This window comes from Mus caroli, chromosome 4 (genome assembly GCF_900094665.2).
Source record: "Mus caroli chromosome 4, CAROLI_EIJ_v1.1, whole genome shotgun sequence".
NCBI lineage: Eukaryota > Metazoa > Chordata > Mammalia > Rodentia > Muridae > Mus > Mus caroli.
The window spans coordinates 101,147,368-101,158,487 of NC_034573.1; the positions used below are offsets into that span (position 1 = coordinate 101,147,368).

General features: G+C 43.8%; 1 protein-coding gene across 2 annotated transcripts in view; it reads left to right on the top strand.

Moving 5' to 3' along the window:
- Nrdc (nardilysin convertase) overlaps positions 1–11,120 on the top strand; it is a 63,024-nt gene that overhangs the window by 48,399 nt on the left and 3,505 nt on the right. For both annotated transcript variants that reach the window (XM_021159242.1, XM_021159243.1), the window contains 7 exons: positions 739–858; positions 2,246–2,297; positions 4,015–4,165; positions 6,759–6,886; positions 7,785–7,947; positions 9,318–9,349; positions 9,538–9,676. In XM_021159242.1, coding sequence (XP_021014901.1) covers positions 739–858; positions 2,246–2,297; positions 4,015–4,165; positions 6,759–6,886; positions 7,785–7,947; positions 9,318–9,349; positions 9,538–9,676 — 785 coding nt within the window. The remainder of the gene's footprint in view (positions 1–738; positions 859–2,245; positions 2,298–4,014; positions 4,166–6,758; positions 6,887–7,784; positions 7,948–9,317; positions 9,350–9,537; positions 9,677–11,120) is intronic.

Genomic DNA, 11,120 nt, shown 5'->3' on the forward strand with positions numbered 1-11,120 from the left:
GTGTGTGTCTGTACATGTGTGTGTCTGTACATGTGAAAGATGCATGTAATATATTTATTCAAGAGTATTGACGAGGCTACAGAAATGGTTAAGAGTAACAGCTTGTTCTTTCAGAAGACCAGGGTTTAGCTCCCGGCTCCCACATGGTAGCTCACAACCACCTCTCCAGTCCCATCTTTTATTCTCCCCTCTCTTTAAATTTACTATCTCTTAATCTATAATTTAAAAAAATGATGTACGTTTGCTGTTTGGCCTACATGTCTGTGTGAGGGAGTTGGAACCACTGGATCTTGAGTTACAGATGGTTGTGAGCTGCCGTGTGGTTACTAGGAATTGAACTCAGGTCCTCAGAAGAGCAGCCAGTGCTCTTAACTGCTGAGCCATCTTTCCAGCCCATAAATTAACTATCTTTTATCTACATGCTTATTAAACAGTTTTCCAGTAATTTGAAATAACAAAAGGTGGTATTTGAGCAGAATTATTTGGCAAAAGCAGAAGTTAAACTTGGCAAAAGATTATTATTCTTGAAGAATCTATTCATTCATTGAGTTATACAGGTGTCCAGACTCAAAGGCCACCCTCTCCTAATTAACGGTTACTTGGGAAAGGGAGGGAGGCTGAGTGTACAGAGATAAGAATCTGCTGTTGGGAATGAGATAGTTTTAGTTTTCATCTAATTTAAGACCAGGTGTACATTGCATTTGAAAAAAATGATCACTCTTTTGTTCTTATTGTTAGCCACGGACTTTACGTTGAAGGCTTTTGATTGCCCTGAAACTGAATACCCTGCTAAAATTGTGAATACCGCACAAGGCTGCTTGTGGTATAAGAAAGACAACAAATTCAAAATCCCCAAAGGTAAGATAAAGTAGGGAGATCTTCCTCTTCTGTCGCAGCCTCTGTGTTCCTGTTGCCTACTCCTCTCCCTTTGAAGCCCCTGTACAGTTACAGGCTAACAGTGTGCTCCTGTTCTTATAGAAGTGTATACAGACACTCTGCCTTCCAGAAGTAGACAGTCAGCTCTGGGCTGGTGAGCTGGCCCAGCAGCTAAAGGCACTTGATACCAAGCCTGATGCCTGGCTTTGGGCCGGCATGGTAGGAGGCGAGAACCAACTTCTAGGAATTGTCCTCTGACCTGAACACACACACACACACACACACACACACACACACACACACACACACTGTGGCATGCATGAGCATACTTTTTCTCTTTTTCCTACACACACACATAACCAAAAAATTCAGTTCTAGAAAGAAGCTATTTTTAAAGATTTTTCCTTTCAGATAAATGAAATTAGAACCGGGTATTTCACAAACTTACAGGATTAATAGTATTATTTAGACATTTTTTTTTTTTCCGAGACAGGGTTTCTCTGTGTAGCCCTGGCTGTTCTGTAGACCAGGCTGACCTTGAACTCATAAATCCACCTGCCTCTGCCTCCCAAGTGCTGGGATTAAAGACAGTACATTATTTTTAAAAATGGAATAAGATATGAGGAGAGTCATCCTAGATATGCTAGGAAGCCTAATCTGGAGCTGTAAAGGGAACCCTTCCCCAACTGCTTATCTCTGCCTTTGCTTTTAGCATGTCTACTGTGGGGTAAACACACCCTCTAGATTCCTTTCACTTTAAGTGATGGCCAAACCATGGTGTTCTTGGAATCATACTTGAACCTAGACAAAGCCTCCCTTTCACCTTCTCTCCTCCCCTTTCTCTAGAACGTCACGTAATGTGTGACCCAGGCCAGTCTACACATGACAAGCCTGTGCCTCAGTCTCCCAGGCTTTGGGATTTGGGCTGTATCCTCACAGTTTTTCTTGATTGAATCTTAAGATTTAAAAATAGTTATTGCCATTCATTCAGCGTCTCTAGAAAAGGCTTTCATCCCACCTTTCCATGGACATTGAGTTGCTTGATTAATGTTCCTAACATGTAAATAAATATTTTTGCCTGTCTCAAGTTAATGATAAATATGGTTATTCATAGACTTTTTTGTATGTCTGATATTCCTGTAGGTTAAAGTGTGCCTTCTATGATACTTAATTGGAATGGTGAGAAACACCCTTTAAAAGCTTTAAGAATAAAAATAACGTAGGGATAAAAGAGAATAGACATGTAACAAGGCTTTAGGGACTAGTAGTTTATTTTGAACTTAAAAGCCACATTAAAAGAAAATAATAGGTGTTAAGATATTTGAGGCCTCTGGCCTTTTATATTGTATCCATGGTCTTTTTCTTTCAGCATATATACGATTTCATCTGATCTCACCTTTGATACAGAAATCTGCAGCAAAGTGAGTGTTTGGTTCTTGTTTGTTTGTTTTTTTCCAGAGAGAGAGAGAGAGAGAGAGAGAGAGAGAGAGAGAGAGAGAGAGAGAGAGAGAGAGAGAGAAAGAGAGAAATGATTGTGCGGGCTAGTTTTATGTATGTCAACTTGCCACAAGCTAGAATTCTTTTGTAGAAGAGGGAACCTCAATTGTGAAAATGCCCCACCAGACTGGCCTGTGGGAAAACCTGTGGTGCATTTTCCTGATTGCCAGTTGATGTCAGTGGTGCCGCTTGTGGGCTGTTGGTCCTTCATGCTCTAAGAAAGCAGGCTGAGCAGACCCTAAGAAGCAAGCCAGTATGCAGCACTTGCCCATGGCCCCTGCATCCAGGTTCCTGCTCCGTTTGAATTCCTGTCCTGGCTTCCTTTGATGATGTGCTGTGATGTGGAAGTGTGAGAGAGAGAATAAACCCTTTCCTTCCCAAGCTGCTTTTGGTCACAGTGTTTATCACAGCAGTGATGACCCTAACTAAGAAGCTGGTGCCAGGAGCGGAGTGTTGCTGTGACAGACTGGACCCTGTTTCCAGGAGGATTCTGGAGGACTTTTGAACTTTGGGCTAGAGAAGCCACTTAAGTGTTCAAAGCTTGGTGATCTGTTCTGGGTCCTTGGAGGGATATCTCTGAGAGTGATGCAGATGACATGCCTGGCTCGTGAAGTTCTCAAGAGAAGCAAAGATGTTATTGGGCCTCTTGTGTGATATTTTGAATTTGTGGTGTCTGGTTAGTTGGAGCTGAAGGAGCAGCCGTGGTAAGAAGCGATGAGTGCTATGGAGGCAGACTCTTCTGGGAGGCACTTCCTCGGGGCCAGCACGTGCTGACATTTTTCTTGTTATTAGAAAGCAGTTTTATCTCAGTCTGAACAGTTGGTGATTTTCTAGTTCAGCACTTGAGCTATACTAGCTGTTTGTTTATTTTTTGTGCTCTAAACAAATTAGGAAAACTTGTGAGCAGATCACCGTTACTGGACTGGGAAAGGCCTTGATGTTCAGCCCTCACTGTGAACTAGGGGTATAGCCATCAGGCTGGCTCCTTGTCTGCAGAGAAGACTGGCTGAGTTTCTGCTCTCTAGCCCTTAAAGACCTTCAGTGTTTTAAGATTTATTGTATTTTAAATTATACGTGCTTGTATGCATCTGGGAGTGGGTGGCGTTAGGGTCAGGGGTGGTGGTGCATGTGGGCGCAGGTTCTGGGACAGTGTAGAAGAGGACATTGCATCCCCTTGAGCTGAGATTATAAGCAAATATGAACGCCTACTGGGGATGCTGGCCGTTGAACTTACTGAGCCGTCTGTCCAAACCCAATGTCCAGACTTTTAATTAGACCTGTTCTTCACAAATTATTCATGCATTTATGTAGGTAACTGCACTGTGGGAGAGCAGGGGGCTTGCTGTCTGGTTGGGCCTGGATGCTTCTGCTGTTGCTTCATCCCCTCATGTGTGTGTGTACATTGCCATTTTCTATGGGTATGTGACAGGAAGAGATTAGGAAGACTACCGTGGTGGTCCTGGGCTGTCCCTGTGAGGCTGAGTCCCGAGTAAGCTTTCAGACGTCATGCTTGGACATTGTCGTTGAGTAGAGACTTAGCACCTTACTAAAGGTGAAGTTTCGTAGTCTGATAGAAAGAAAGCAGCTTTTTCTTGTCTTTCCTGCCAATCAGTGACGTTAGCTGCGTTCTGTACTTTCCAGTGTCGTCCTCTTTGACATCTTCGTGAACATTCTTACGCACAACCTTGCCGAGCCAGCCTATGAAGCTGATGTGGCACAGCTGGAGTATAAACTGGTAGCTGGAGAACATGGGTTAATTATTCGAGTGAAAGGATTCAACCACAAACTACCTGTGAGTATGAGGGAGCTTTGAAATCTCGTGTTTATCTCTGCTGTCCCAAAGCACTCTGCAGAAGTCTGCATGCAACGCTCTGATGGAAGGGCTTCCCGATGGGCAGGCATTTCTCTGATGATTTCTTTGTCTATGACAGCTGTTCTAACTTAGAACAGACACAAGGTTCCTGCCCTGGCTTCCCTCAGTGATAGACTGTGATAGACAGCAGCAGAGAAGCAGACTAGAACAGGCCTATCCCTGAATCTGGGCCTTAATGATTCTAAGTCTAAGGATCCTCCTGAGGTCTCTGGGTGCCATCGTGCCTGGCTTATTTTGACATGGCTGCTGGGGTGGAACTTAGGTCCTCATGCTTTTGTGGCAAACACTTTACTGGCTGAGCCATCTCCCCATCCCTAGGAAGTGTGTGTGTGTGTGTGTGTGTGTGTTGTCAGGAGTCATCTGGAGGTGGCCCACTGTTGTTCTGCATGGCCTGAGGTGGGTGAGTGCTGAGAGGCGAGGCCCCAGGCCCCTCCATCTGAGGATTGCTTCTAAAAAGAAAACTAGGCATGGGACAAATTTGTGATCAAGGAAAAACATTGATCAGATCCCAATGAAACCTCAGGTATGCTATGATAAAGCAAGGCGTTGTGAAACTGTGGCTTTGAACTTACAACGAAACACTGCTTTGAGCTAAATATCAACATCCTTCTGTAACTCCCCTTTGGTGTAACAATTTATTTGAGGTAATTTTATAAAGAACCTTTGTCTAAGAAGGTATAAAAAAGCCAGAGAGAAGGAATAAAGTGTGGCATCTGGGGCTCTGCCCCACCCACCCATCAAATGTATGTGTGTGTGTCTGACTGTACATATATGTGTGTATGTATGTATGAACACTTTGTGAAGTTGAGACAGGTGATCAGCCTCTACCAGTGTGTGTGTGTGTGTGTGTGTGTGTGTGTGTGTGCGCGTGTGCGCGCGTGTGTCTATGCATATTGCCTATGTAAAAGATTTTCTTTCTTGTATGACATTCTTTTCCTGGCTCTCAAGGAGTTAACAGACTCCAAGCCTCTCTAGCTGAGAGAAAAGAACAAAGACCCAGAGGAATCACTTGGTTACTGAATCACCCACTGTTAAACGGCAGGAGGCCAGTGGTTTCTGGCCTCAGAATAGCAAAGGGTTAAGAAAGATAAATATTACAAAATAAGCAACATTTTAGCCCTGGCAGAATTTAGTTTTCCCCTGAAAATCACAGTGCTGCCCTCATTGCTGTTTTCCAGCAAGAATTGGTTCTCAGGCAGGCTCCCAGCAGTGTGTGTGTGTGTGTGTGTGTGTGTGTGTGTGTACTACGTACATGCATGTGTGATTGCTGGCAGTGCATAGAAAACAAACAGCCTGTGTTGTGTTTTAGTTATATCTTGCTTCCATTTGCTGTCTCTCTGAAGCTCATGTCCGCATAGGCGTGGTTTGAGGCTATTGCTCACAAAAGAGCAATAGCAAATTTAAGGAAGATTATTATTATTTTTGGAACTGGATTCATATTTTAAGAATTCCACAGGAAAGAACCTGGAAGAATCCAACCCCGTGCTGGCAGAGTAACCCTGAAGAGCATAAGTCCCCTTTATACCCTTGCCTCTGTCTGCCCTGTGGAGGTACTGACTTTGGTCTACCTTCAAATGGAGCGTCAAGATTCAAACAGATTAAATCCCAGAATACGATAGATGTTGTTTGGGAAGTAAGTTTAGAAAATTGTTTAAAATTATAAACCTTAGAAAATTGATGCTCTTCATTTTGAGGCTTACCTCACCTTAATACTTAAACATAATACAGAATATATTTATAGAAAGCTAAAAACTAATTTACAGAGTATAGGTGCAAGCTTTCTAAAACAAGTTGAAAATTAAATGTAATGACATTGTAGAATAAATAATGTACCTTGGCTAAGTTACTGAAAGTTGGTCAATGTTAAGAGGCCAGCTACTTAATTGGCGGTTGATCCAGTGGCCGTTTCCCTTTTGAAGCAGGTGTTCCCCTCCAGAAATGGTGAGAAACAAGTGTGTGAGTTACATGTTGGGAAAAAACAATACAGTGCCTAGAAATAGGAAACAGTTTAAGTTCTAGCTAGAGAAAATGAAAAAGCTTCACATTTTGGGTTAAGACTTTTTTTTAAAGTTAGGGTCCCACTATGTAGCTCTGGGTGTCCTGGAACTCACGACGTAGACCACTGAGTAACAAACTGGCCTTCAACTCAGAAAGCTGCCCACCTTTTCTCCTGAGTGCTGGAATTAAAAGCACAATGTCCCACAATGCCTGATTTGGATAAGACAATTAAACATTTATTACTGCTTTCAAAATTTATGTGCAGTTATAGTATCCCTCCAGTTAAAGGCACATGTAGAGATAGTTTTTAAGAAAAATGATGAAAAATGAAGACACATTGCTTCAACTTTGAGCAGCTTCCTGGTTTGGCCTCTAGGGGTTGAGTCCTGAGCCCTTGCCTTGAGTCCTCTGCAATGCCTGTCCCCTCCCTGGCCCTGGTCCTGAGGAAAACATTTCCTCCCTCAGGCTTAGTATATTTCCATACTTTGTTGCTTAAAGTGCATTTTCCTTTTAGCTGCTCTTTCAGCTCATTATTGACTACCTGACTGAGTTCAGTTCCACACCCGCTGTCTTTACCATGATAACCGAGCAACTGAAGAAGACCTACTTCAACATCCTCATCAAGCCCGAGACTCTGGCCAAGTAGGTGTACAGGACGCGCTGTGTTTGGAGGGCACCTAGGGGGAGGTGTATGCATTGCTGAAGTAAATGTTCACGTGCCGGTGCCTCAGCCTTCCTGCTGAGAACTTAACTAAGCTTCAGAAGAGCACAGAGCGAGCAGAGCATAAGCGTCAGTGACATGGAGCCCAGCGTTAATCGCAGCTTACAAGGGCACATGTGTCTAATCAGACAAAGATGCCCTCGGGGCACTCGTCATCAGCCTGTAGAGAGCTTCCTGGGAAGGGCAGAAAGGCTCCTGTGAGTAGACACAGCCTTTTCTTTTCCATGTGGCTTTAAGCCCCTTCATGATTTCCTTGTTGGGTGTCTGTGGTCATCAAACAGCCTGACCTTAGACATAGACCCTGCTTTTGTTTTATAAGTGACAAAGAAATTGAATTACAGATACTAGGAACTCTAGAAGCCCAGTAGCCTTTAGGAAGGTGGTTTGGAGATGGACAGTGAGGTCAGTCTGAGAATGAACGAGGGCCATTACCCAGACTCACTATAGTTATAAAATAAGACACTGTAATTATAGACACTATAGCGTTAGCGTCTAGTAATACAAATTAGTGAAACTTCTAACAAAAATAGCAGTAATTTAAAATTTGTGGACAATTAGTTAAATTTGACTCACTTAGCAACTTATGTGGAGTATTTCCCTCTGTATCTGAGACAGAAAGGGTGTGCGGCACTGGTGAGTAAGCCCGGCTGGAACTCTGCCTGCCTGCAGTTCTTATTCCTGTTTCGGTTACTATGGTGATTTTCTTCAATTTAAGTTATGGTGGGAATCATCTGTCTTTGGAAACACTTCTATAGCATCTTGATGTAAAATTTTTAAGATACATTCTTACAACATTTTAAAAAAATGTCCTTTGTACAGAGATGTGCGGCTTTTAATTCTGGAATATTCCCGCTGGTCTATGATTGACAAGTACCAAGCTTTGATGGATGGCCTTTCCCTTGATTCTCTGCTAAACTTTGTCAAGGATTTTAAATCCCAACTCTTTGTTGAGGGCCTGGTCCAAGGGAATGTCACCAGCACGGTGAGTGGGTGTTCTCACGATAGATGGGCGGGGCCTATCAGTGCGCTTTTTGATCTGAAATCATATTCTTCTTCCCTAAATGTTTTGGTGGGTCAGCACTGCCAGCTGGTAGGAGTTTCCAACCCAGTGCTGGGCAGCTTGCTTCTGCTGAAGAAGACTGTTTACAATTGAGTGACGGGTTTGTTGTTAATTTGGTTTTGGTTAAATTTTCTTAAGAGCATATGTGGGAACTGTAATGTAGAGACAAAGTACATACACGCACAGCCAGCCCGTGTGCCAAGCTTGGCCAAGCTAAGAATGAAGTGTGGCTCCATGGTTTTTTGAGTTATCTAAAGAAGAAAGAGTGACAGAAATAGAAGAAGGGGCCTGTGGGGCTGGAAGGGAGAAAGAAGAAAGTTGTTTAATGAGTATAGAGTTCTGATTTTACAAGACAGATTTTTATTTTTAAACTATGTCTCACAAGTGTGACTTTTATTTTTTTATTTTTTTTTTNGCCACCATGTGGTTGCTGGGATTTGAACTCTGGACCTTTGGAAGAGCAGTCGGGTGCTCTTACCCACTGAGCCATCTCTCCAGCCCCCAAGTGTGACTTTTATACATTAAATTTTTGTACACTTTAAAAACTGGCAAAATGATAAGCTGTGTTATATGAAAGTAATGTGATAAATGAAAAGAAGTGCTTAGGAGACAACTAGGAGGAAGACATCCAGACCCTGGGTGACTGGGTACGGCACGGAGGGGAAGGGGGATCTGCGCTGGAGTGGCCTTTGTTAGAATATAAAAACGGTCACACTTAAACTGTGTCGTTCGTTTTCCCCTTTCTTTCCGGGGAGAATAGAATTACAAAACCAGTCTTGGTTTCTGTTCTACCAAAAGAAAGACCTTCAGAGTCTCAATATCAAGAAAAGTAGGACTAGCAAGCTGTGTCAGACCCAGTGCGAGGACCAGGAGGGACTTTGGACTGAGGACATAGTGAAATAGCCACAGAAGAAACGACTCAGAGTTGAGCTGCCTTCGCTCATTATCTTATGTGCAGAACAGAAGGGACGTAGGAAGCCCCAGGGCTGTTCTGTTACTTATCTGTCCAGGCTGTGTCAGCTGGCCCAGACTTCCAAATTATAGCACTGTCCATAGCATGGCCTAGCTAAACTAATGTGAAACTGGAAACTTAAAAACTGTGAGCATGCTAGGCAGAGAGGGTATTTGATAATAGGCAGCTTGAGACAGTATTTGATAAACAGAACTGGCTTGATAAATGCTGGTCCAGCATTTAGGTGATAGACTCTCTGCTTTCTTAGTGCTGCAAGGAATTAGAGAATTGCAATGACCAAGTTCTGAGGTATATATTTGCTTCTCTTTTTATCTTTTAGGAATCGATGGATTTCCTAAAATATGTTGTTGAGTAAGTATTGGTTTGGCTTTTCTCTTTGAGGTTTACGTGCCCTTCCCAGAAAGAAGCATTAAGCTGTAGCTCAGCTAATTGTTACTTAGCTCATTTCAGACCTTCCCAGGGAGCTGAGGCCTGAGTTCATCAGTTGGGGTTGGGGAGAGCACAAGGGCTGCCTCTGCCTCACGCTGACTGTTCTGCAGCAAGCTGAACTTCGTGCCCCTGGAGCGGGAGATGCCTGTGCAGTTCCAGGTGGTGGAGCTGCCGAGCAGCCACCACCTATGCAAAGTCAGAGCTCTGAATAAAGGGGATGCCAACTCTGAAGTCACTGTGTACTACCAGGTGAGCTTGCCTCACACACTAAAGTGAGATGGACATTTCTATGTTTTCCCCTAACTGAGCCCAGGCAGTAAGAAGATATTTGTTAAAGGACAACTTGGAAAGAAATGAAAGTAAACCTAGCTAAGGAATCAGCAGAGAACCGCCAGAATGACTTCCAAATGAGAAAAATGATCGCCTGCGTTTAGTGGGATGGTAAATCCAAGGCAGAGTTCTTTATTCTTTGGGACTCAGATCTCCACTTCTATGTGTTCTTTCCACAGTAGGGGAGGAGGTCTGTAAACAAGTGCTTTTCAGCAGCCCTCAAGCAGCTCAGAGTCTGCTTTAGTCTTTGGTTGATTCCACTCAATTCTTATTTGTGAACAGCCTTTCTAAACCTGTCCTGTCCAGTTGGTGGTCTAGCCTTTGGATAACATGGCTTTGTTTACTCTTTTTGACTTTTTATTGTGTTGCTGATCTTGGGTCTGAGTACCACCCCTCTCCCCTTTATTCTCTGTGTGTGTCTGTCTGTCTGTGGAAGTCAAAAGTCAACCTTCAGTATCATTCTTCAGTGCCATCCATCCCCCTACTCCATCCTTTTTGTGTAACAACAACAAAAAAATTGAGACAAGGCTGGTGGCCAGTGAGCCCAAGGGTTACAAGTATGAGCCACTATACCAAAATTCTTTTTTTTTTTTTTTTCAAGACAGGGTTTCTCTGTGTAGCCCTGACTGTCCTGGAACTCACTCTGTAGATCAGGCTGGCCTGGAACTCAGAAATCCGCCTGCCCCTGCCTCCCGAGTGCTGGGATTAAAGGCGTGCGCCACCACCGCCCGGCCCAAATGTCTTTTTTAAAAAACCTTTATTTTTATTAGTGTTTTGTCTGCATGTATGTCTGTATACCACATGTATGCCTGGTACCTGCAGAGGCTAGAAAAGGGTGCTGGATCCTTGGAACTGGCGTTACAGATGTTTGTGAGCTACCATTTGGGTGCTGAGAATTAAATCCAGCAGCACCCCCAGCATTTCTTACATGTGGCTTCTGGATTAAACTCGGCTCCTTGTGCTTGTAAGGCAGGCACTTGACCGTCTGAGCTGTCTGCCCAGCCCTTCTCTTCTCCCAGTCCTGTCTGAACAAATTCATCACCAAAGGATGCCATGGTCATTTCATACAAACTCCTTCCTGTAGGAAACTGTTTGCCTCCACAGAACACACGTGGCTGGTTATGTGGTAGCTCTTAAAGGGAGAGAGGACGTCTTGGTGCTTGGTAGTCGAGGTGCTAGGAGGTGCATGGTCTGTCCTCTTCCTCTGGACTCTGTCAGAGAAGCAAGCACTTGCTTTGTACCTACATGTTTAAGAAACAGATTCAGGCCGGGCGTGGTGGCGCACGCCTTTAATCCCAGCACTCGGGAGGCAGAGGCAGGCGGATTTCTGAGTTCGAGGCCAGCCTGGTCTACAAAGTGAGTT